This window comes from Thamnophis sirtalis, unplaced genomic scaffold (assembly GCF_051295495.1).
Source record: "Thamnophis sirtalis isolate CommonGarterSnake01/CBP01778 unplaced genomic scaffold, rThaSir2_p1.2 scaffold_3, whole genome shotgun sequence".
NCBI classification, from domain to species: domain Eukaryota; kingdom Metazoa; phylum Chordata; class Lepidosauria; order Squamata; family Natricidae; genus Thamnophis; species Thamnophis sirtalis.
Genome location: NW_028261383.1, coordinates 134300861 through 134328742, shown reverse-complemented (window position 1 = coordinate 134328742; position 27882 = coordinate 134300861). Strand labels below are relative to the sequence as shown.

The window sequence follows — 27882 nt, the reverse complement described above, 5'->3', positions numbered from 1 at the left end:
TTGCAAATGGTTTCTCCCTGCTTCTAAGGAAAAATGAATGGTCACTGTCACGTGACCCCAAGAATCCGTTGCTAGGAGACGAGTAAACGCTTACCTCCCCGAGGTGGAAACTTGGACTGTCTGGGAGAAGAACGGGGTAAGGAGGCGGGAACCGGGGTGGCGGGAGTGATGGAGGGTTTGATCCCGGAGAAGGGAACATGCTCCTACCTTCTCGCTGCCTCTGCCACTGGGTTCCTTCCACCCGAAAACTCCTCCCTCCTTCCAGGGTTTTTGCTAGCTGGGATGATCTCCAGGATCAGATCTTGTTCCTGTCAAAATTTGATCCCAGGATGCTGATTCCAGTTTTTGTGTGATGGAAGGATGTGGATTCTGTACAGGCTTAGGGGGTATTCCCAGAAGTGCTTTTTCCCCCCTTCAAGAGGCAACTGGACTTTCTGGTTTTTCTTTGAAGACGTTTTGCTTCGAATAGAATAGAATAGAATAGAATAGAATAGAATAGAATAGAATAGAATAGAATCCTTTATTGGCCAAGTGTGATTGGACAGACAAGGAATTTGTCTTTGGTGCATATGCTCTCAGGGTACATAAAAAGACCAGATACATTTGTCAAGAACCATAAGGTACAACACTTAATGATAGTCATAGGGTACAAATAAGCAATCAGGAAACAATATCAATATAAATCATAAGGATACAAGCCACAAAGTTACAGTCCTGAAGTCATAAGTGGAGGAGATGGGTGATAGTTCTCTTGGTGTGCAGTGCTCTATAGCAGTGTTTCTCAACCTTGGCAACTTGAAGATGTCTGGACTTCAACTCCCAGAATTCCCCAGCCAGCATTCGCTGGCTGGGGAATTCTGGGACTTGAAGTCCAGACATCTTCAAGTTGCCAAGGTTGGGAAACACTGCTCTATAGCGTCGTTTTGAGGGTAGGAGTTGAAACAATTTATGTACAGGATGCGAGGGGTCTGTAAATATTTTCACGGCCCTATTTTTGACTCTTTTATCCTTGGATGAAAAGGGAAACATCTTCAAAGAAAAACCAAAAAGTTCAGTTGCCTCTTAAAGTGGGGGGCAAGCACCTTTGGGGTAACCATGACCTGGATGACTGAGAATCTCCATATATACTTAGGGGATACTGTTTTTATCTGATACTTTATCCTTTAAGGACATCAAAGTTTATCTTTCAAAGATAAACTCTAATCTTTAACAAACAAAATAACCAGAATTCAATTTCAAGGGAGTCTTAGCTCAAATTAAGATTTGTGGAAGAGTAAACCTCTGGTCCTGGTGACCAACCTAGATTTGGTCTTGTAAGATTTATAATATTTTCATTCACATTAGCTATAGCTTCAAGATCATTGCATGATGACAGTATCCTATAGTACCCACAATAATTAAGGAAAACAATACAGGAAGCTTAGGAACATATATATATATATATATATATATATATATATATATATATATATATATATATATATATATATATATATATATATATATATATATATATATATATATATATATATATATATATATATATATATATATATATATATATGATTCATATAGTTGCCCATCTCAAAATTGAGTCAGGCATTTAACAATAATAATAATTGAAATTCTGAAGAAAAGAAACCCAACAAATCATTTGTTTACGCTCTTGATTTTTTTTTTCTTCAGTAGCCTTCGGTCATTTTTTTTCAGGATCAATTCTCTAATCCCTCCATTTCTTGTTCTGCTGTTCTTTTATTAGAGTTGCTCATCAAATATTCTAAATTCAAAATAGCTTTGATTGCCTACTACAGCACGTATATGAATCATGACTAGAACTTCATGCTGAGGCAATTATGCCTCATAACATCAGATGCTGATGAACAAAAACAGAGCAATTGCATCATTGCCATTTTGTATATTTCCCAAGGCATCTGTCTGACAGACCATGGCTGGAAACAGGATACTACTATATTATGATTACAATATTTTTTTTTAAATCCCAATCCTCCTCCTGTGCAATCATACCTCTATCGAATTGTTAAACTAATTTTGCCACTTTTCCTTATCCTTTGGGCCTCGAGTGCATTTAAATTTGTCAAAAGGGGCAGATGAGGTTATGTGATGTCACTTGAGAATGGGCAAAGGATGGAAGTTGGGGGCCTATTTATGATATAAAAGATGCATTGGATCTATTGGGGGATTAATTTTATTGCATTTCCTGCTGGAATTGGCAGGAAATTTTATTATTTGGTAATTTGGCAGCATGATATTGGAAAGCTCCAAGAGCTGAAAATATGAGGACCTAAGGCCTCTGAAAATTCAAATATTGTATTGTTCTTGATTACCGAACAGTACACTATAGGAAATTGCCATTATGCAATGGCTTTGAAGCCATATCTATTGCAAATGAAGCAGCATAGTTTTAATGTTCCTCAAAACACCAATTTATTAGAAGAGCTATGTTGGCACATCTGGGAAAATCCAAATCTGAAAGCTTCTAGGTTTTCCCCACCCAGTTGAAAATTCAAAACCCTGCCCCAACACCCGCAAGTCCATCAGTTACTGCCGTGGATGAAGATTCCTCCCATCCACATCCATTCAGGTGCAAGGGATAAGATGACCTTGACTTTCTGAGAAGGAATGTTATTATGGCTACACATCGCCCAAGCTCCCTACCATCCCCCCTCTCAGTTTCCCATAGTAACTAAGTTTGAATATGTGGCAGGCTTGAGGCCCTATCCCCCGATGGCTTCTAAGCCTGACGATACACACAAACACAGTATAGACACACACATATCCATATAATGTTTATCTTTTTTTTCTTTCCCTTGGAAGGTTGCATTCAGATAATGATAAAGTATTTCTTCCTCACAGTATTTGAGAATCATGATGAATTTGATGAACTAAACTACGCTTATAGACATAATTTTTATCATTTTATTTTATATTTTTATATTTCATTTTTAAAGTTTATTCACTGCTGAGCCTGATATATCTTGTATAATTATTTTGACAAAATAATTCCAAAACTACAAGAATTTTAACTTATATGACATAGGTCTTTGAAGTTAGACTTTTTGAATACCACATTTCAATGATTTTTTTAAATATTGTTTAGCTTTGTATCCTATACATTATAATGTTTGAATCAACTAGACAACAGATTTCTGTACCCAAGTACAATATTATGGCTTTTTAAATATTACTTTTGGTATGAAATAATCTTCTGACGATCAGTCTGTTAAATGGAGTAATGGACTTTCATCCCATGAAGTGATCCACCAAAAGTTATGGCACATAAACAGAAGATTATAGAAGTTTTAATAACTGGATAGTATAACTATAATAAATCTTCAAGTTAACTTTCCTCCTGAATTATGAATACATCCATATAATTATTTTGGTAACAGTTCCAAAGTAGGTACTGCCATTGCTAACAGAGGAAAACTAGTGACCCTCTCTGAAAAGCTTTGTTTTAAGAAACCTGTCCAAATTTGAAATTTTTCTTTCCAGGACTTTTAGCCTGATTTGCTCTTCTCCGGGACAAAAAAGCATTGTTCCTTTTCATTGTTTCTTCCTTTGTTGTCAGGTGCAAAAGACCAGGTCCATGCATGCACTGTAGGTTCAATAGCTGATTTCTTGCTAAAAACCTATGCATGGGAATCTTCTCAACTAACAATCAGCACCTTAGTTATATAAGGGTCAATAGCACTGGGAGGAGAGGGTTGGGCTTAGTTCACTTGTGGCTACATAGGGATTCTAGGTTGATTCCTTTTTTCACTCTGCCCCCAAGTTCTACCATACTGTTTCTTACATTTGTTATCTTGTTAAAAGATAAGAATATTAGGAGATTTAGTTGCTTTAGCTATTTCTGTTCTGCCTCTTTTTTATATTAGACTAAAAAATCAACTTGCTCAGCTACTATCAAAATTCTTAATTTCCCAAGAGTACTGTACTCTTGTAAGTATTCAAGGAACATCTTTAAAGATATTGCATCATTATTTGCCAATGAAGTCGTAATCATCATCCAGGTGATGCCTACAAATAACTTACTTTTTCCCTTGGAAATTGCTAGATTAATTGGTTCTCCAGCTGTTTCCTAGTAGCAAAACATTGTAGTTTGACTGCTGGGAAAATACAAAGTTACTTTAACAGAAATGTTGTCTTGGATGATGATGCTCAGAGTTGTGTTGTGACCATTTCAAATAATTTCATAAAAATAGTCAAGATAACATGCTATACTGATCTCATATCTGATCCAGCTTTTACCATAACCTGAAGCCAAGCTTCCTATACTTCAGTAATTGACAAATTTTGAGGTAGAAAATTATCTGAGTAATACCAGAAAACATTTAACTTTTTTCTTTTGTTTGAAGTGAGCAGCATGGAGATTGTCTATGTTTATTTGAAGAAGCGCAGTGAATTTGGTCGACAATGCAGCTTTTCCGATCGGGCAGCAGAGATCAATGTCGACATTCAGCCAGATCCAGTGTTAGCAGCAAATTTTATTGAAAAAGATCCCATTGATACGGGAGTACAATGTGCTAGTGACATGTCAGAACATGAGGTAAATTGCTTGATCTTGAATGAGTAACTTCTCCAATTCCCTTTTTTTTGTCTCAAAGGAAATCATCTGACAAGATCCAGAGCTAATCTCATCTACATAATTTGTATAAGCAAGAAATATAAGGTTATTGTTCACCCATGCATGTAAAATTGATTGAGTATATCCTATCCAGTTGTTTTCAATTCCTAGTGACCACGTAGATAGATTTTCTCCATTTAAAAAAGTGATTTTTATGCACTGTAAACTCTGCCGACAGTACAATGTGAGTTGTTGTTGTTATTGTTTTAAGCAATAGGATTATTCAAAGGATAGGACCAGAAAATTCGAATCCTTTATTAGCCTTCTTAATAAATAGCAACATTTTGCAACATTATCATCCAGAAATATGTGTTTTTCCATCCACCTTCCATCTGATATAAATGTGGAGATAATTTAATGCCATTGATCAACCCTATCTAGGCATTTCATAGATATGATGGTTTTCCATAATTTCCAGATATTGTAGACTAAATGTAGGATGAGATTGTAAGAGTGGTGTTCCACATATGTAGAAGTGTCCATTTGGAGAAACAGTTTTCATCTAGAAGCACTTTTCCAGGAAGAATGGGAATGATATAATATCTAGACTGGAATTCAATGATAATGAAGCCATGTAGCTACCCTCAAAAACAGCAAGTAACTGTTACCGTAGGTGGTGTGGCTATTATTCCTATAAGAAACGGCCTGTGAAGATGAGAAAGATACTCCATTTGAGAACGTTTGAAACTGTAGAAAAGAGAAAAGATGAGAAAGTTAAGGATATACTTGCCCTGCTGGATTTTGCTACCTATATGATCATTAAGAATATCTTTTAACACAGAAAATGGTCAAAATACTTTCAAGATATGTAGCTTATTCTAACACAGAACTGAGAAGAATTCCATTTGTTGAATTTATCTGCCATACTGTATATGAATAGGCTCCCATAATATAGACATTATTTATTTATTATCCGACTTGATTATTTTTATAAGTAACTCAAGGTACTATACTCCTTTTTTCTCTATAGCTTGAACAAAAGCAATCACATAAGATTTCATTGCTTTTATATTTTCTCTTCTAGTATTAATAGTTAAGCATAATCATTATATACTGTCCATCTATAACAGAAAAAATAGAGAAGCAAGTTCAAGGTTTACTTTCATACCGTGAAGTTTTATGCAGTCATAGAAAAGATTAAATCCAATCAAAGGTGTTATTTTCAGTCCTTACCATGTAAATTCTTACAGCTGACTATGGTTTCATGACATTTAAAGATGAGAGGATTTGTTGTGTTGTCCTTTATTCCATTTTCAAATGTACATAGTGTAGGACTTTAGTGCATTATAAAACTACTAAAATCTGAGAAGCGAGATGATTCTAGTCTGTTCATAGAACTAACCAGCTCATTGATACTGTACACAAAAACACAGAGAGAGGAACACAAATAAAATTCCTCTTAAGAGCATATAGTACATGTTCACTTGGAGGAACTGACTATTTGTTTTCCTCATTAGATTCCTTTCATTCATATAGCTGTCCATAGCCATGTACATCACATATCTCTGGAGAGAACCCCTAGTTCTGAAGCCGAATATATACTAGGCATTTATATACGTTGTGCTAGAACTTATTAAAGAATTTCAGACAGGAAATGAAATAATCTTTATTTGACACACTCCATGCTAAACCCTCTGTAAACACTTTCCAGACATTATTTTGGAAAGTCAGGTTCCAAAAATAAACAGCCATTTCTGGGTACAAACCTGCCTATAGAATATTAGTATGTATAAAATAGTTAAGTATAAAGTAAGATGAAAGGTAGTTTTGATAATCATTGATAAACAGATGTTTTTATATTTTTGCAATGTGCTGTATGGTTGCATCTAATATTTTCACATACTTCATAATTCATTCTTTATACACTGCTGTTCCTTCTCCACGTATGATGCATGGAAAATCCAATGAGCCATCAAGATGTTCCACTTGTGCTGCAACATTTATAACAATCACTGTAAAGCTTTGCTGTAAAAAAAGCAAGCAAAAATACTGGAGATATGCAATATGTTAGTGGTGTTAACTAACATAATTTATAATAGTTTTAGATCTGAAGCTTTTCATGATGAAATATAAAAACAACTCCAATAGCTTTGACTTTCTTCCATTTTAGGTTAACACAGAAAGGTTTGAAATGGAAACCCGAGGTATTAATCACTTGGAAGGTGGCTGGCCTAAAGATGTCAACCCACTAGAAATGGAACAGACCATTCGTTTCCGGAAAAAAGTGGAAAAGGATGAGAATTATATTAATGTCATTACACAACTTGGCACTGTAAGCATCTTTGATTCCATTTAGTTATGTATTGCTCTGTTTAAAAAAAACCTTGAATATTGCCTTTTTTATTTTATCCTCTTTTCCATCTTTGTTCCTGTTACATTTACCAAATAATTACACGGCCATCCATAGATTGATTCTGTTGCTTTATTAAAATAGTTGATGGATCACTGCATCAAACAGAACAATGCCATCAATATCTACGAGGAATATTTTGAGGAGGAGGAGACAGCAGCAGTTACCGATGAGGCACCATCAGCAAAAACTGTTAATCTTTTCAGGTAACGGCTAAAAACATGTTTTCAAATTTTGCTTTAATCCCATCAGAGAAGCTGTTGCTAGAATGATTGTTATAGCTGTTGATATCATGAAAAAAGCAGCAGACTGTTGTTCTAATATGGTTAGTGGACATTGATCATACTAAATTATCTAGAGAGACTCTTCGTAGAATGCGAGTTACTTCAAATTGTTAGTTTTCTGAAATGCCATGCCATAAGGATATGTGAGTTGGAAATCCTTTTTACTAGCAAATAATTCAGAATAACCAAGGAAGATAAAAAAATGGCATACTAAAAAACTGATTCTTCATTTATCCTTCTTCCAACTTTTGATATAGAACTAAATAGAACAATAGATACAAACTCAAGGTAAACCGCTCCAAACTTGATTGAAGAAAATGTGACTTCAGCAACAGAGTGGTCAATGCCTGGAATGCACTACCCGACTCTGTTGTTACATCCCCAAATCACCATAACTTTGACCTTAAATTGTCTAGTGTGGACTTCACCACTTTCCTAAGAGGTCTGTAGGGGGCGTGCATAAGCACACCAGCGTGCCTACCGTCCCTGCCCTATTGTCCCCATTTATTTGTACCCATTTCCTGTGTTCATGTCCATGTTTATACTTATACCTGTTATCTTGTACTTATTTGACAAACTAAATAAATAAAATAAAATAAATAAAGTTGAAGAATCTCTGCTATTTCTTTTAAAAGGTTAGAGCCCCATGCTAATCTACTGTAACCAAAAAGTGACCCTATACAGATGAACAAACAGTAGCACAAGCATTTGTGAGGTCAATTTTTATAGATGCATGGAGCTCTCACAGTCTGATTTATTTATAGATACAAACAGACAGCAGAATGTATGAGGGATGGAGAAAATTGTGAACAGTGAGAGATAAACCTTCCCTCAAGCTGAGCTTACTTCCTGGTGGCTGCATGAATTAATCCATGTCGTTCTCTTAGCAATGATATAGACCATCTACTGCCTTCTTCCATGTTTTTTTTTTTCAATTTCCCAGTCCAGCTGGGCATTCCTGGTGATTCATCCTCCGAATACTACTAGATCTGACCCAAGTTAGCTTTTCCGGGTCAGTCAAGATCAGCTAGTTGCTGCCACCCAGATGGATTATGAATGAGGCCAGAAGAAAATGAAATATAGAAAGAACAGATAGTAGCATATTAAATAGATAGTTTAATAGTGATAATCAATAAAAGCACATTGATCACACACATTTTAGAAAAATAATAGCTTACTGGTCAAATTGCCTAGGTATTACCTCCAAGTAGGAGAGGCCATATTTTTAATATTGGTTGCAAAAGAAAATGAGGGTACAAGGTACTTCTTGCTTTAGAACTTCATGTTGACATTTGGTTGCCAGTAGTGGGAGCATGTATCCTGTTACAGTCTTGTATTGAAATGAAAGACTAATTGACACATGCAGTGGGATAACTCTGCATTATTTTAATTTAGCTCTTAGAATGCAGAGCTGAAGCTTTTGGACAATTGTACTTCAGCTGTTCTATCCTTAAACTATGATTCAGTTGTTTTGCACTATAATCTCCTAAGGAAAGTTCCCTTGTTCAAGATAATTATATTAAACTCCATTCGTAATGTTTTCTCTTACTGCTTTTTGAAAATTTCCATTTTGGCACCTATTTGTGCTAATTTATTGCAATAGAAAATCTCATATATATTTATTCAATGTAGACTACATAAAAGAGTTGTTGGCAGCATATAGAAAATATCAAAAAGAATACATCAATATTCTTATGTTATATGGCAGCATGCTATGTTCAAGTCCTGTGGTCTTAAAGTAATTAAATAATTTCTTTTCAGGGTAAGAATTTATAGGCATTTGGGACTTTTAAAAGGACATTTTAATGTATTTTTCCCCACTGAATGTACTCCTGGGGTTTTTTTTAAAGCATGATCTGCTACGACAGATGTATATGAAACACATTTCCCAGAGAAATGTCACAGTACAATTTATCTTACCAAATGAATGCATCTTCAGTGTGTATTTTTTGGGCTTTTGTATCAAAGGGACCCGAACCCAATTAAAAGAACTGCCACTCACCTCTCTTGGCACCCTGACCGAAGCCGGAAGTTGGCTGTGGCTTATTCCAACCTTGAGTTCCAACGGAGTTCAAAAGATATGTCCTATGACTCATATATATGGGACCTTGGTAAGTGGTGAAAACACTGCGGTTATGATTTGTATACAGTATTTTAAAAAATTATACAGCTTTTTTATTTTATTTTATTTTAAATTTACTGAGCCATTCCTTCACTACCAGCGGTGGTAGGATTCAATTTTTTTTGCTACTGATTCTCTGGGCATGGCTTGGTGGGCGTGGCATGGCCTGGTGGGCATGGCAAGGGAAGGATACTGTAAAATCTCCATTCCCTCCCCACTCCAGGGGAAGGTTACTGCAAAATCTCCATTCTCTCCTGATCAGCTGGGACCCGGGAGGCAGAGAATAGATGGGGGCAGGCCAAACAGAGGTGGTATTTACCGGTTCTACGAACTACTCAAAATTTCCGCTACCGGCTCTCCAGAACTGGTCAGAACCTGCTGAGTAGTACCTCTGGCTACCAGGAATGAATACTGTCTTCTTGTTATGGTCACCCTACCTGGTGTGAAGAAAGCGGACAGGGGGAAATATTTCTTTGTAACCAATGCTCCAAAAAGCAATAGAAGAGGCAAGGAGGGATTGGATCACTTCATCCCTCTTTCACAGCTCCATTGGGAGAAGGCAGTTTTTTAACAGTCCTGTTAGAGGCTGATATCCCAATTTCCATATTGGATACTTCTTTTGCTTGTACAGAAATGCATGCTACTTCTCAACCAGCTATTGATTTTATGGCTGTATATACAGATAGTCCTTGATTTACAACCATTTGTTTAGTGACCATCTAATAACACTGAAAAAGGTACTTATGGTCATTTTTCACACTTACTGTATGACCGCTGCAGCATCCCTATGGTCTAGCATGTATTTATATTGGTTGCAGTGTCCTGTTTTGTGACAGGCAAAGTCAATCTCCATCCCATCATGTTGGAGATACCATTTGAGGTGCTTCTGGGTTGAAAAGATTAGCTGGTGACATCACTGTTTTCTGGGGGATGCCAGTGAGGGCTCCTTATATGTCCCCATCAAGGAGCGGGAGCAAGTGACAGGAGCTTACCACGCCACACAGCACCACTTGGGTCTCCATCACAAGCTTGGTAACCTCCTAATCCTTACCACGTGAACCACCACACTCCTAGCAAAGTCAATGGGGAAGCCAGATTCACTTAACAATTATGTTACTAACTTAACAACTATAGTGATTCGCTTAAGGAATGTGGCAAGAAAAGTCATAAAATGGGGGCAAAAGTCACCTGCCTTGCTTAGCAACAGAAATGTTGGGCTCAATCGTAGTTGTAAGTCGAGGACTACCTGTACTGTAAAAACTCATCTAATAAGCTATGCAAACCAGTCTCACCCTTTCTTTTCTGCCTTTTGAAGTACATTCATTTTTCAGATGACTTTTCCCTATTTTCTTGTGCAAGCAGACTGGGGAACAGAGGTGATTGCCTATAACACCTAGGAAGGAAAGATGAAATGTGAGAAGAGGAAGTTAAAATAGATACTTCATCCCCCATTTCATGATAATTGGAAACGTAGAGACAACTATGCTATGCTTGTTTCTTTTTTTTCATATATCTATCTTTTTTCTCTCTTTAATTAGAAGTCCCCAATAAACCAGATATGGTTATCCAGCCTGCTTCACCTCTGGTTTGCTTAGAGTACAACCCCAAAGATTCACATATCCTAATTGGAGGATGTTACAATGGACAGATCGGTAAGAAAAGTCTGATAATGAATTTAAAGAAAAAAATAATTGTACCCTTGGTTGATGAATTGCTGAAAACAGGATGAATTGCCCCCTATTTGATGTATCGTATTTTTTGGAGTATAAGACGCACCAGAGTATAAAACACACCAAGGTTTTGAAGAGGCAATTTTTTTAAAAAAGTAGGTAGGTAGATAGAGGGATAGAGAGAGAAATACAGTAGGTAGGTAGGGAGAGAGAGAGAGTAGGTAGGTAGGTAGGTAGGTAGGTAGGTAGGTAGGTAGGTAGGTAGAGGGATAGAGAGAGAAATACAGTAGGTAGGTAGGTAGAAACAGAGAGTAGTAGGTAGGTAGGTAGATAGAGGGAGGGAGGGAGAGATAAATACAGTAGGTAGGTAGGGAGAGAGAGAAGGTAGGTAGGTAGGTAGGTAGGTAGGTAGATATTTCCAGGTGTATTTATCCATGTGCTGGAGAAGGAGATCACTGACAATCTGCAGCACCTAAGACTTGTTTCTGCTGGCACAGCACTTGAGCAATGTAATTCTCATCAACCATTCTAACTAAAGAGCTTTCCAAAAGGAAAAAAAAAGTTGTTGCACTCTGCAAACCTCCCATTTCTTGTGAAAATGGGCCCATTTTTTTTTTCAAATAAAAGGCATGAATAGCCATAGGGAGGGCTTGCAGAGTGCTCCTGGGCGTTGGGGGGGGGGGCAAAAATGAGCAAACAATGGCCCATTTTTCACAAAAACGGGCCCATTTTCTGTCAAAAAAATTGCATGCATAGCCTTTTGGAGGCTTATAGAGAGCTGCTGGCGGCTGGGGGGGGGGCAAAAAACAGTCCATTTTTGCTCAGTTCTGCCCTCCCCAGCCCCCAGGAGCTCTCTGAAAGCCTTCATCAGGATATGCACGGCTATTTTTGTGAAGGGAGCGGGGCTTCAGGAGGTAAAAAAATGCTGTATTCAATGTATAAGACGCACCCAGATTTTCAGCCTCTTTTTTGAGGAAAAAAGATGTGTCTTATACTCTGAAAAATACGGTATCTATTTCAATCCAATTCTTTACTTACATGTGGCTTTTGACTTAAAGATGGCTCCTATGTTTGCCATGTTCAACTGCCATCACATTTTATAAAGTTATTGTTGACATTAGGAACAGAGAGATGATTTTACTTCATTCTTCATAGATCTCCCCACACAATCAGTAACAGCCCAATGAGAAGGATTTCTGTCGCTTCCAGTTGCCAAACTATATGCCATATAAGCTGCAGACAGCAAAAGTATTTCAACGATGCATCTGCAGAAACCCAGCCTACATACATCAGAAAAGAGGACCTCTAATGCAAAAATTTTACAATCTTCTTCTTTCCTTTGCAACTTGTAGTAACTTATATTTAAGTCAGGATTTGTTCCACTGCCATTCAAATATAGATCTTTCCTTCTGCCATTGGTTAAATGGTACATCAGTTATCAAAACAAGTATTGTCTGAAACAAAAGTAATATACTAGGTAAAATATTCAACCTGATCACATAAATTCTCTCCAACAGTGACAATTATCCGTCCCATCTTGACTTTTTTTTTTAACTTCATTCCATGTTTTGATGTAGTTATTCTGAAATAATCAGATGCAATAAACTTCTTGTCAGGGTTCCAAATAACACCCCTAACAAAAGAAGACTCTGAGGCTTGAGTTTCTTCAAAGTTCCATTTTATTAGAGATGTCATATTGGCACATCTGGGAAAACCTGAATCTAAAAGTTTCCAGGTTTTCCTCACCCAAATGAAAATTCAAGTCCCTGCCCAATAGATACATGTCCATCACATGATCCAATCAGGCACTGCCCCAACTGGAGATGCCTCCCAGTCACACCACTCCAGGTGCAGGGCAAGATGTCCTTGACTCTCTGAAAAAGGAATGTTATTTAGATTATATATCTGCCATACTCCATATAATCCCCCCTCCCATTTTCCCTCAAACTAAATGTGGCAGGCCTGAAGGCCCAATGCAAAAGATGGCTTCCAGCCCTGACACTTGTATTAATATAATTTTTAAAGGAAGATAGCTGAGAGGCAGCTTTAATACGGCTTTTTTTACACCCTGTTTTCTTCCTTGCAATCTTTGTTAATTTAAAATAAATTTTAGTGTTGATATTTCTTATTTTAATATTTAGTGTTTTATCTGGTTTTACTTGGTTATAAGCCACCTCAGGTCGCCTCTTGGCGAGATGGGTGGCATATAAATTTAAGAAATAAATAACAGGATTGAGTAGAGAAGAAAGGTGAAGATCATTCCTGGAGTCTGCTCAGCTGAGCTCTTCATGCCATCATCACTGCTACTGATCCATCAGGCTATTTTCAAAGCTGTGTGAAGAGGACGCTTCCAGGATTTTTCTTTCTGTGAGGAATCGTGATGGCCCAGTGCTTAGAATGCAATACTGCAGGCTAACTCACTGCTCAATGCCAAGAGTTCGATTCCCACTGGCTCATGGTTGACTCAGCCTTCCATCCTTCCAAGGTCGGTAAAATGAGAACCCAGACTGTTGGGGGCAAAATGCTGACTCTGTAAACCACTTAGAGAGGGCTGGAAAGCACTGTGAAGCAGTATATCAGTCTAAATGCTATTGCTATTTACTGTGTTATTTACTGCAATTTTAGCTGCAATTGTTTGTATTACTTGTAAGCAATTTTCAATTATTTTTATTTAAAAATAATTGCAATGAATAAAATAAAAATGAAACACTAATAATGTTTCTCAATTGTTTTTCATTATCCCTCAGCTTACTGGGACACACGGAAAGGATCACTACCCGTGGAATTAACTGCAGTTGAGCTTAGTCATCGAGATCCTGTGTATAATGCCATCTGGCTGCAATCAAAAACAGGAACCGATTGCTTCTCAGGCTCCACTGACGGACAGGTTACAATGAAGAAAGCTAGGCATAGATCATGTGGCTTGTCATAATTACCTGTAACGTAATTGGTAGTCTTTTAATCAGAAAATATGTGCAACAATGGTTCCAGAGCTCAGAGAAATAAGAGCCATTTTGCTTTGCAATAGTTTGACTCTTTGCTCTGTTGTTTTAAAAATAGCTTGTGCACTTATTATTCATTACATAGTCTTGGCTAACTCGGTGACAAATGACATTTGTTAATAATTTGATCCCAGCATTTGATTATAATTTGATAAATTACCTACAATACCAGTGTCTAGGAGAATCTAGCTGATTTGTACACACCAAGTGCAGTAAATAAAGTTTCTGTGTCTTTATCCATCACATATTTATTCAGCTATGAAACATTAAATTTTCACACAAAGCTCTGAGCTGGGAGAATAATAGCAGAATTTAGAATTAAAGTAAAAACTAGGGTAATTGTTAAGCACATAAAATACTCTAGAATAATTGTGGGATATAAAGCCACATTGGACATTTTAGGACATAGTTTTATACAGTCGATATTCCTTAAAGTTTAGACTGCTGAAAATGTGAATTTAAATATATCTATGATGATAGTCATGTAGAAAATAATTAAACCAACCTTAAAAGCAATAGGCTACAATAAGTTCAGCTTTCAACCTAGTTCCAGGTGTAAAATTGAGTAAATCAATAGGTGTGTACAGGATAGCAAACAATTCTCATGCAATCACATTGTTGCCGCCTCAGTTTAAGCTACGCACATAAACATGGGCCAATTCAAGAAATCCAATAGCAGTTAACATGCATTTCTCTTTGGCCAGGTTTTGTGGTGGGACATTCGTAAACTATCTGAGCCCACTGAGACACTTGTTATGGATATCAGTAGAAAAGGCATCCTAGAAAATGCTTTAGGAGCCATTGCATTGGAGTTTGAGCCAACAATGGTAAGTATTTGTTGGATATTCTCTGTTTTCTCTGAAATCTTTCATTGGTTCTTAAGCTTTGGATGCCAGTAGAATATCCATCATAATTCCTAGTTTGTAGTAAAAGCATAGGTGACTAGAACAGGAAATATATATATATCAACCTTGAGTGAAATTGCAATAATGAAAGCTCTGTTCTTTTTTCCTTTGAAAAAAAATAAAATTGAATTAAGATTAAAATAAAATAAAAATATATGAACTGGTAGCAAGTCACGGAAAATCATGATTTTGTAATAAGGAATATTGTGTTCATAATAAAGAATAGCATGCATACAATAAAGAATATTGTGTAATCTTGCAAAGCAAGATTAATCAAAAGAAGCACTGCAATCTAGTTTGGTTTGTCTTTGATTTCCAAACCCTCCTCATTCAATTTGCCTTGTTCGGACTGTGATAGTTAAAACTAAAAATAACGTAAGTGCAGGATAGAACAATGCCCCAATGAACTGGTATGGATTGCTTATGAGAGAAGTATTGCAAAGCTGAGGCTTTCAAAGTTATTGAAGGAAGATAAAATTACACTTGTATTTTTAATGTTCTATTAAATAACACAATATTAGAGTCCTACAGAACAATATGAAAAAGGTAATTTCACAGTGTTGACACACCATTAAACATAATTTAGCAACAGCAATGTAAATTCTTCTTAATATTCATTCTGTCTGTTAGTATTGTATAGTCCAATATATTGTAGCAAATGTAGTATTCATCCATGGTCAGATGGAGGTACTATAAATTAAAATATATTTCACTTGTTCATTTTAATTATAAAGAAAGGCAGATATGTTACCTTCAGACTTCAACATATATATTTCTCTGATTAAATATTGTCTACCAAATCCTCATGTGAATATAAACCACATGCTTTTATTTACATTGCTGTGATCTTGCTGTTCAGTAGACAGAAACAAGATATGGAGTCTTTACAGCAATTTCTGGTTTAGACATTGACTTTGCAAAGAAAGATTTTCAAGTTCATTTAAATAAATCTCCAATTCAGGCCTCATCTCAACTTTATTTTATTCAGATCCTGCAAGGTTCTGTTTTATAGCACACTTGACTTCCAGTAAATCTAAACATCTGTATGGTCCAGTCTTTACTCAATCCAAATCTCTCAGGCCCGGTCCTTCCCACAAGTTTTTTGTTTATAGCATCAGAAACTAAGGATAGCAATATGTGTACTAATATCTTAAAGCTCAATAGAAAAAATGTTTTGACTATAAAGTATGAAATATCTTATAGTATTTTAAGGTTTTAAAGGTGTATTAGAATATATTAGCAGTGTGATATAGTAGTCAGTCATCTCAAATTTTGATTATCCACCAATATCTCATTGCTTATATTGGTTTTAGATGGGCAGTTTGTTCCTTTTTAGGAAGTTTTATTTGTCAAGCAAATAGAAGTTCCAAACATGTAAATAATCTGTAACGTTTCATTGGCCTTTCACAGCCAACCAAATTCATGGTGGGAACAGAGCAAGGGATTGTAATTTCTTGTAACCGCAAGGCAAAGACACCTGCTGAAAAAATTGTCTGCACGTTCAGTGGCCACCACGGCCCCATCTATTCTCTGTCAAGAAATCCTTTCTACCCCAAGAACTTTTTGACCGTTGGGGATTGGACAGCACGCATTTGGTCAGAAGAGAGTAAAGAATCATGCATCATGTGGACTAAGTAGGTAACTCTGCAAAGCCATTCTTTTTCATTTAATTTATTTATAGTTCATATTTCTTAACCGACCCTCTTCCTAGAAGAACGGCTCTGGGTATGTATAGTTTAATCAGTAAAATTATACATTACAATCAGAAAAATTTAGGATTATTATTGTTTTTAATTATAAAACATTTTAAAACATTTAAAAGATGAAGTATTCCAAGATGGGGGATTAGAATACAGGTACTTGGGGGAGGTGTTCTCATGGGGCCAACCATCCCTATGGTTGTGTGGGCCACTGTGTCCCCCATGCAAGGCTACTCAGCCAAAGTTTGACCCCTTTGTAGAAGGCCAAGAAATTGGTGGCTTTCCTCACCTCTGAGGGCAAGGTATTCTAAAATGCAGGGGCAGCAGCATAAAAGGCCCTCTTCCTAGATCCTGTCAATAATACTGATAACAGAAAGCAAAAAGGCAAGTAAAATATTTGTTTCATATACCGGTACTTTCTATAAGAATATCAAAGAGGTCTTAACATTTTATTCTTGCATAGTTTTTTGTGGATCACAGCCCATCTGATAAAATGGATTGAAGTTCATTCGCAAAAACATATGTAATGACACATTTTTAACCACAAAGGTGTTATTAGCATCTTCATATGTGAATGTGTTTCATATAAAATGTAATGTGATATTAAATAAAAAGTGGGGAACTGCTTGCACTGAAGAGCAAAGTGAAGTAGTCCTTACATTTTCTTTATTTATCTAACTTATAGAGCTGCCCATTTCACGTGCAAGTGACACTGGGCAGCATATAACAAAGCTAAAACAATAAATATTTAAAATAAATTTCATCAATAAATATTAAAAGCATTTTAAAAACTATAAAAACAGTTAAATGGGAATAACAAATGGAGGATGTCTGTAGTAATGCAGCCACCTCATTAGTTCCTCATCCTTTGGGGTTTCCAGCTCTGATAGTAGAGGCATCTAATAGAAGTTCTGCAGAACTGGTAGCGGATATTTTGAGTAGTTGAAAGAACCAGTTAATACCATCTCTGACTAGCTCCACCCCATCTATTCTCTGCCTCCCGAGTCCCAACTGATCGGGAGGAAATGGGGATTTTACAGTATCCTTCCCCTGCCACACCCACCAAGCCACACCATGCCCACCAAGCCATGCCCACAGAACCAGTAGTAAAAAAATTTGAATTCCACCACTGTCTTGATAGCATAACTTTGTTTTACATATATTCCTATTTAAAGGGAAGAAGGGGCATTACGTGGAGGTTCAAAGCAAAGTATCCAGCTTAATCCATGTAGCAAATGAAGAAACTATTTTAAAAAAAATAGTCAATTCTGAGTTTCACTTGAAAATTCTTCATGGGTAGGAAATGGAACAGTGAGACTGGCAATTAAATTTAGATGGATTCTATCTGCCAAGTTAGATTTAAATAAAGAAATGCTTCTTTAAGTAAAAATCACAAGCATGTGTTACAATAACAAAGTGAAATCTGCAAAAGTAATTAACACATTAATTATAGTGAGAAAAGAGCTGGTAAAGAAGAGATCATTTCTATTTCTCACATTCCTTAATTTCTTTCTATTTCTGATACTTTCTGCTTTTTCATTACTCCCACCCCTCATCCTGTATTACAGTAACTAAAAAGAAGGTCCTGTGTTAGGAGATGGTATCATATCTCTTTTTTTTCACTGCCCCAAAACAGCTTCCCTTTTGTCTGAGCAGTAGCCATATAATCCTAATTCTTTTTTTTTTTATCAGAGTACATTCTGGGCTCAGAGCCATCAGAAGTCTCCAACTTTGTATCTTCTTCACACTGGTCCATTGTCTCATAGGTTGACTGAAACCTAATCCCTATGGCAACCATTTTTTCAATCCTCTATTTAGAAACCAGAAATCCAGGCTGACGGGGGGGGGGGGGGGGGTGTTTCCTTTCAAATCAAAGCTAACCATTTGGCTGATTTCATGAATTGAAACTCGGGTTACAGACATTCATTGCTTTGGATGAAGAACTTTTACAACTATTCCATCAGAAATGTTTTTGTTTACTGAAAACACATGGAAGGCTATTGTTTTACATAAATTTCAACACTTCCAATTAGGAAGAAATAATGGCAGTAATGGTTTGCCCTTCTATCCAAACCTCTCTCCTCCCTGCTCCCACTTGGTATTACAGAATTTAGTGGTTGTTATTTAGCATGATCTGCCTCATTCTCTCTCTCACTTTTCTCATATCCACACGGATAGATGATATACATATGCACGTACCATATATGGTTGGTTAGATGAAAGGAAGAATGAATAGAATATCTTCCACTTTTCTCCTGGGAAAGCAGATGATCCCAAACCTGCATGCTTTTTATAAACAAGTTAAAACCATCTTGTTTAAATGTGCCTTTTGGCTGATAGTTGATTTTGGTTACAAATTTTACCTTTTTAGTTTTTACAATGTATATTTGCCATTATTTGCTGCAGGGTCTCTTAGGATTAAGGAGAGCTATAAATATCAGAAATAAAGAAATGTCTATAGAAGTATTTGGTATAGGTAATGCTCGACTTATTGAATCCAAAATGTATGTTGCTAAGCGAGACATTTGTTAAGTGAATTTTGCCCTATTTTACGACCTTCCTGGCCACAGTTGTTAAGTGAATCTGGCTTTCCAATGACTTTGCTTGTCAGGTGATCATATAAATCCTGAGACACTGCAAAAATCATGAGTAAATTGTCAAGTGTCTGAATTTTGATCACATGACCATGTGGATCCTGCAATGGTCATTAAGTGTGAGAAACAGTCATAAGTCACTTTTTTAGTGCCTTTGTAATTTCAAATGGTCACTAAATGAACTGTTGTAAGTCAAGGACAATATGCAGGTATTTCAAGCTCAGACCTCAACATTTATGTACTTTGTACAAAAGGACTTACAAGTTGCAGCTATCTTAAATGAATCCTTTGTAACAGAAGAGAACAAACATTTACTTATTTTGAGTATTTCTAGGCCATCTTTCAAAGTAGGATCTTCATAGGGAGACTAGCACACAAAAAAAACACAATATGTTTTCCGGCAGATACCATATGGCTTATCTCACAGATGGGTGTTGGAGCACAACTCGACCAGCTGTCTTCTTCACTACTAAAATGGATGGGACCCTTGATGTTTGGGACTTCCTTTTCAAACAAAATGATCCTACACTCAACTTGAAGGTAATTTAAGGACATGGAAACAATGACACATGCCTTGTCCCACAAGTTTCTGTATCCCGATCTTTTTGTTGTAAGATCTTGTCTCTTAAGTTGCATTAATTACAAGATTTCTCTGATTTGATGTATCAACTCATACTACTGAGGTCACTTTGCTGGCTCTGTAGGGATTCATACCAAGTACAATTGTTTTGATGCTGCTGTACTAGGATGTCAATCATACAATTTGCCACTTTCTCATTGACGCGAAATTTTGCACGAATGAAGGCAAATATATGTGTCCCAGGATAATGTTGCAGGATCCTATCTTGGTCAGTCACCAGGACTCAAGTTGTAGTCTTCCAATCTTTCAGACTCTGAAGATGGGCTCCAGTACAAGTGCAAAAGCTCAAAAGACTAACCTTCCGGTCCCAGCAAAATTGGATCCTGAAAATTTTGCAGCCCAGTGGGCATCATCATAACTGAAACTAGCCCCAATCCATATTTTAGTGTGCGTGCTTTAAAGTTTCAATGTAAGACCATTTGCAAAGAATAATAATCACTGCTGAAATAGAAATGTCAATTTATAAATCTGTGGGTTTTTTTCCTTATTTTTATTTATTTTATTTATTAAGTGTATATGCCACTCATCTTACTATCAAAAGATAATATAAAAAACAACTTTATAGAAGAAAGATATGGGGAGGGAAACCCCTTTTGTTTAACAATTGAATTAGAATAAGATCCGAGGTCTTCAAAACAGGTTGAAATTGCACTCTAGTACTCAGTGCACTAAAGTTAACAGAAAGTCAAATTCTACTCAAATATCAAGTCAGTTACCTAAGAAGGTGGTGAATTATCCCTCGCTGGATATCTCGAAACTGTCATGGTTCTAAGCAACACCCCCAATGAAAGAAGACTCTGAGGTTTGAGTTTCTTCAAAGTTCCATTTTATTAGAAATGTCATATCGGCACATCTGGGAAAACCCGAATCTGAAAGTTTCCAGGTTTTCCCAGCACCCACATGTCCATCACATGGTCCAATCAGGCACCATCTGCAGGGCCAGTCGACATTGACTTTCTGAGAAAGAATGTTATTATGGCTGTATATCCCCCATACTCCTTATAATCCCCCCTCCCATTTTCCCACAGTAGAAAATGTGCCAGGCCTGAAGGTCCAAATGTAAAAGATGGTTTCCAGGTCTGACACAAACAGAGCCTGGATAATTTTAATTAGGATTCCTTCACTGAGTAGGAAGTTGGTCTCAATGGCCCATGTGACTCCTTCTAATGAGAATTACAGGGCGGGGCATAACCTTTTCCTAGGGGGTCACAGCAACACTTGTAATAACAACACAAATAATTCATACACCATTCGAAAGCCCATCAAAAACTGAGTTTATTGACACGATTTAATAGTCAGTATGACCACCATTAGCCCTTCGAACAGCATTCAAACGAGGTGGATAAGAACACAACAAATCTTCAAACAGTTCCGTTCGATTTTCAGGGCGGGGCATAACCTTTTCCTAGGGGGTCACAGCAAGATCGACAGCAGTTTACAACTTCCGCGACACCTCATTTTAAAGCCCATAAAAAACTGAATTGAATGAGCTATTAAATGTTAAATTTGTTTCGGTTGAAACTTTGAGAATGAATTTGGAAACTGTGTTGAAAAATCTGGAAAATCGAACGGAACTGTTTGAAGATTTGTTATGTTCTTATCCACCTCGTTTGAATGCTGTTCGAAGGGCTAATGGTGGTCATACTGACTATTAAATCGTGTCAATAAACTCAGTTTTTGATGGGCTTTCGAATGGTGTATGAATTATTTGTGTTGTTATTACAAGTGTTGCTGTGACCCCCTAGAAAAAGGTTATGCCCCGCCCTGTACATATATTTTATGGTAAATCTGCATGTTGTCTTAAAGATGCGAAAGAGTTGACGTGGATATATATATTTTTGCTTCCTGGATTGGTCCCCCCACCCCCCACCAGGTTTGCGATGAGCCTCTCTTCAGTCTGCGTTTGCAAGATAATGGGCGTTTTATTGGCTGTGGATCCAAGTTGGGCACCGTAACGCTTCTGGAATTTTCTTCTGGCCTCTGTACTCTGCAAAGGAATGAGAAGAACCTGGCCTCAGCAGTGAGTATCTCCTGCTTGTCACAAATGGGCAAAGTGCCAGGCAAGCAAACCTCTGAGAACTGGAGTGAGATTGTTCCTTCTCTGGGTTGAATTCTAGTTTTCCATCTATGTATTCTATATCCATATTTTTTTTAAAAAAATATTCTTGTTAGCATAAATGCCATAACATATGATAGTCCCTAGCCAATCTGGATTGGATCTCAAAAAAAAAAAAAGCTAAACAGAGTCAGAGCTGATTGATATTTGGAAGAGAAATGAACATTTCCATCTTGCTCCCAAGGGGGGGGAAATGCTATGTGGCTATCAGGTATCAAGTTCGGCTTGAGGAAGCCTTTACTTTTACTGATATAAACTGGCCAAGGTAGTCTGTTAACACTGTACTTCAAAAGAACTAAGCCATTGTATACAAGCAACAGTGTTTCATCAAATTATTGCTTTATGAGGCAGTAAGTGAGCAGCAGATCCCTTCCATTGATACGAGTGCTGATGCTGGTGGAATACAAACATTCAATAATATATTATTGAGACAGGCAATTTTCCCACTATCTACCTTTCGTTGGTACCCTGTAGAATAGAAGTATGGGCAGAATTTAGTTGAATGCTTTTTATCCGTAACAATGTGCATCTCAGATGTTTGAACGGGAGACGAAGCGAGAGAAGATTCTGGAGGCACGCCACCGTGAAATGCGTCTTAAGGAGAAAACCAAGCTGGAAGGCAAGGATGAAGAGGCCAAAGAAGATGTTGAGGAAGAAAAGCCACAGGAAGTTTTGAAACGAGTGCATAGAGAGTTCTTTGAAGTAATTGAAGGAGAACTCCGGCGCCGGGAGCGAGCTCAAGCCAAATTAAAAATAGAAAAGGTAACTGTGCAACTGGTAACAGGAAGCTTGGTGGGATGTGGGGAAAGGAGGCCTTTCTGAGTGGCAGATGTAATGGGTACAAAATGGGTGGGTTACAGCAGAGACTACTGCTGGTTTGCTCAGGAATGCGACATGCATGCTTGAGGCATGCTGTGCAACTAAAATGGCTCTGCGCATGCGCAGAAGCAAAAAACAAGATGGCGGCACCTACAGTGCTGCCAGGAGAACTGGTTCAGGGTCGTGGCAGGCTTGGGTTGCTGCCGGTTCCAGCAACCCAGGCCGTCAAGCTACTACCGGTTTAGCCGAACTGGTCCAAATCAGTAGAAACCCACCACTGGTACAAATCAAAACACCCAAAAAAGAAGGAGAGTCTTACAAAAATATTTGTTGGGTGGTACTTATAATGTATTTAATCCCATCTCAGAATGAAAATGGGAAAGGCAATTTCCCAATACTGTAGATGAGGGGTATCAAACTCAATTTCATTGAGGGCTGCATCATGGTTTTGTTTGGACTTGGGGGGTTGGGGTGGGCATGGCCAGCTCAATGTCACTTGTTTCAGGGGCACCTGTGGCAGCCCGAGCGTTCACCAGCAAAAACAGGCTGCCAAGCTCCATTTATGGCTGTGATGTCTTCCTACAACCCTCTGCCAGTGAAAACGGAGCTAGGGAGGGCTGCTTGTAGTTCTCGTGAGCTCCACTGCCAGCTGCAACAGCCTCCTGCAACCTTCTGCCAATTAAAACAGAGCTTGGGCTGAGCACCATTTTCACTGCCAGAGGCACTGTGGGCCAGTCCTTTGCTGTTTCCAGGGCGGGCCAGATCTAAGCACCTTGGGGGGCGGATGTGGCCCTGAGCCTTCAGTTTGACACCCCTGCCGTAGATTACTGTATGATACAGGAGCATTTTTGCAAAGCAAAAGGTAGAACTCTAAAGATAGTCATAATTATGATAACTATTTAAATATATTCTTGAGGAAAGATGAGAATTTGTATACAGGTAGTCCTTGACTTATGATTGGTTTCTTAATAACCATTTGAAGTTACAACGGAGCCAAAAATAAGGTACAAACAACCCAGAATCAAAGTTCCTCCACTATTATGTGACTGCATTTTGGGCACCCGGCAACCAGCCCACATTTATGGCTATTTGTGGCATCCCACAATCATGTGACCACAATTTATTATAGATTTTTTGCCAAAACCCAACATTAACATTCAGTTTCTGACAAAAAAAACACTCATTGGAGACAATGAGTTAACTTAATGGCTGTGGCATTTGCTTAAATAAATTATTATAAATTATTAAATTATTATTATTAAACCATTTTGTAATTCAAATCACACAATAAATCACTTTAAAGCTCAGAAAAACAGGATGTGTTTTGTCCGTTAGCAAAATATAGCATCTAACAAATCTCCCTTTGGACAGAATTCTAATATCAGGATGCACTTAGGAAAAAAAAATCAGGTTTCCAGTAGGCACTCTCCTGTGCTGTAAACATGAACAGCTTACACTGATGATTTTGGCAACTCTTCATATGAGAGAAGATGATGTCTCAGTGTCAAAGAATTTATAAAGTTTATAAAAAGCATCAATATGTATCAGCTAAAACTTCATCTCTCTCAGCAAAACTGGAAATACTTTATCTTCAATTATTTCTTTGTTCATTTGTTAATGCTTGGCATCTTTGGGAGTTTTATTTAAATTTATGCCTGCTTAAAAGCACCAAATAATGGATTGGCTGGATTTCCCAAAGAGTTAGTTCTGCAATCTGGGTAATGTGTTCTTTAGGTCTCACCAAACAGGGCTAATTTAACTGGAGATTAAACAGGAGGGACTGCAGTCTTAAAATTTGAGCAAGTTCATGTGGGCGAAGATATTCCTGTAGGCAGTGAGGTTCCTGGCAGCTCAGGGGTAACAAAGTGCTGTGTATGAAGAAAAATGTATGGATCAGTTTCATGTTACTTCATGTATTGAAAATTCTTTATGTTTTAGGAGCGGGAGTTTGAAGATGATGACAGTGAAATATTTTTTCCTAAGGTTGGTATCCTTTTCCATATGTTGTGACAAATCAGTCTTCTAATAACTGAGAACCTTCCCTGGAGATCACTCCAAAACTTCTGAAGGACATTATGTTGAAGCAGATTATAGATTCTGTTCATGCAGTTTCAAATCTCCAGAAGAATAGAATAGAATAGAATAGAATACTTTATTGTCTTTTTAAATGTACAGTAATCAGCAAACCTTAAAATGAAATTTCATTGCATTCAGTTCTCAAACGATAACCATTATGCAAATACCCACATACACATACATATATGACAAAGAGAAACATCACAGTTTCGTTCGAAAGTATACATACCTGTTCTGTCCCCACTTCTTTGCTCGTTAACAGATGACAGGCAGACAAACTTAAAAGGAAAGAACTTTATCAGTCCTCAGCTCTGACTGGCTGCGAGCCCAAAAATAAACATAAATAAAGTCTCTGACAAGATAACAGAATACAAAACAAAACTCTTACAAAGCAATTCACTTCTCCAAGTGTCTCCTTGAATCAGGGTTACAGAAAGCAAATCACTTCTCCAAGTGTCTCTCACAAACTACGACCAATGATCAATGAACGTTGAATGAACGTTGACTCCTGCAACCAAGGCGTGGCACCATCTGTCCTTTTATCACCAGAAGACGCCACTAACGAGCCCCAGCTGCATTGTTATTCTTGCATCCCGAAAAGACTCACAGGAGACTTCTGCTGAGTCACAACACATACCCATGCCCCCCCCCCAAAAAAGAAAGAAAGAAACCTGTCAATTTACAAGATGGATGGCATGGGGAACAAAACTGTTACAGAATCTAATAGTCCTGCTAGGAATACTTCGAAACTCCTCCCAGAGTGGAGTACAGAAACAAACAAATTGTGAAGTGGGTGTGTAGGGTCTCTAATAAAACTCTAAGCACATAGCCCTTATAAGCAGGATCCTGAATGACAGGAAGCGAGCTTCCTATAATCTTCTCAGCTGTCCTTACCACTCTCTGTATGGACTTTCTGTCTGAGGCTCTGCTGCCACCAAACCAAACAGTGATGCTGCTTGTTAAAACCTTCTCAATCGTGCCTCTGTAAAAAGTGGCCAGAACAGGATGTTCTCCTCATCCGACACAGGAATAGCAATAGCAGTTAGACTTATATACCGCTTCACAGGGCTTTCAGCCCTCTCTAAGCGGTTTACAGAGTCAGCATATTGCCCCCAACAACAATCCGGGTCCTCATTTTACCCACCTCGGAAGGATGGAAGGCTGAGTCAACCCTGAGCCGATGAGATTTGAACTGCAGAACTGCAGTCAGCTGAAGTAGCCTGCAGTGCTGCATTTAACCACTGCGCCACCTCAGGCAAATGCTGGTTTGCACACTTCACTAAAGATAATGTATGAAGAGACCAAGTCAGATTGTTAGTTATCTACACCCCCAGATACTAATACCACCTCCACAACTGCAGCCTTGATACAAAGTGGAGTATGACTATGTTGTGGCTCTTTCTAACAAAAAATAACTACAGAAAATAACTACAGAATTTTAGAAGATAGGCCGACTAACCAAATAATAAAAACTACTTCAAGTAGAATCAATACACTATGTATCACCCTGATTAGGATACAGATTTGTATCAGTTGGTGGGTATCTAGAACACAGGAGACAACAAGCATTGATGATGTTACCTAGTTTGGGTAATGAAAGGTCTGCAAGAAAACAAGCAAGCTCAGAGAGCACTAAGGACCCCTCATTTCACACTCTGAGCTGCAAATATTCTCCTTTATTGGTACAGGAGACAACCGTTTATTAGTAGGTTTGACACTTCTTAAAGTTTTATGTTAATAGGCAGGACCAGGATTTCTCAAAGCAAGGGGAGAGATTAGGCATGTGAGTAAGTGGGAGGAAAAGAGTGCCATTTAATTGTACAAAATTGATATGTCTATATACACATATGTATATACAGGCTTATACAGCTACATGTGGGCATAGATGCATATACTACATGTATGGGTTTGTGTGTACAGTTCAGACCCAATATCTTAACAGTTACACTAGATGAGAATGCCCTTTTATTCTCTCATTTCTGGAAATTTGGTATGAATTAACTTACAGGTAGTCCTCGACTTACGACCACAATTAAGCCCAAAATTTCTGTTGCTCAGCAAGACAGTTGTTAAATGAGTTTTGCCCCATTTTACAATCTTTCTTGCCACAGTTGAAAGACTGCAGTTGTTCAGTGAATCTTTTGGTCATTAAGTGAATCTAATTTCCCCCACTGACCTTGATTTTTCAAAGCCAGTTGGGAAAGTTACAAATAGTGATCACATGATCTTAGGACAGCGCAGCTATCATAAATACCTGCCAGTTACAAGCACCTGAATTTTTTTGTAATATATTTTTATTGTTTTTACGTTTAAAATAGACAAGCACCTGAATTTTGATCGTGGGGTTGTTGCAATGGCCATGTGAAACACATTCATAAGTCGTGTTTTTCGGTGCCATTGTAACTTCAAACAGTCAATAAACGAATGGTTGCAAGTCAAGGATTACCTATACTTAGTATTGTTTCCATTCTGCCTATTAATATAGCCCCAGTGGTCATTCAAGTCTGAACAGCACATTCAGCTAAGTCAGGTGAAACTACCTATACAACATCAAAGATAGTATTATCTAAGGCTCCGGGTGTTTCATTTTTCAGTGTATTGCTGCTCACATTTTAAAACAATTTTATTTGGAAACTCTCACTTAAAAGATGATAAAAACCATTTGTGGCTTCTAATTTTCTTTTTGTGATGAGTTTTTTTATGATGGAAAATTCAGAAAAATTTGTGACTAATCTAGAACTCAAAACACGGTATTTCCTTTTGATAGGTCATTATGATTAGTAAAAATTTGGGAAATGAAATAATTCTGTTTTTCCTCTATAGGATGACAGGGAAGAAGAGAAGGAGTGAATGTTGTCTTACCTGCATGAAGTTTTCCATTTCCTTTGGTGCTTTACTTTCTCTCGTTATTTTTTTTTCTACATAAAAAGTACACTCAATAAAAGTAATAACATTTGTA

General features: G+C 37.5%; 1 protein-coding gene across 1 annotated transcript; it reads left to right on the top strand.

Annotated features, from left to right (window-relative positions):
• The first annotated feature begins 42 nt into the window (after nt 1–42).
• On the top strand, nt 43–27882 carry DNAI2 (dynein axonemal intermediate chain 2). Its single transcript, XM_087710180.1, has 14 exons — nt 43–136; nt 4377–4567; nt 6756–6917; nt 7080–7201; nt 9248–9390; nt 10940–11053; nt 13819–13958; nt 14778–14900; nt 16389–16612; nt 19677–19812; nt 21786–21932; nt 22563–22790; nt 24786–24830; nt 27747–27882. Exons 2-14 carry the CDS (start codon nt 4385–4387, stop codon nt 27771–27773), a joined length of 1794 nt encoding a protein of 597 aa, XP_087566306.1. The 5' UTR covers nt 43–136; nt 4377–4384; the 3' UTR covers nt 27774–27882.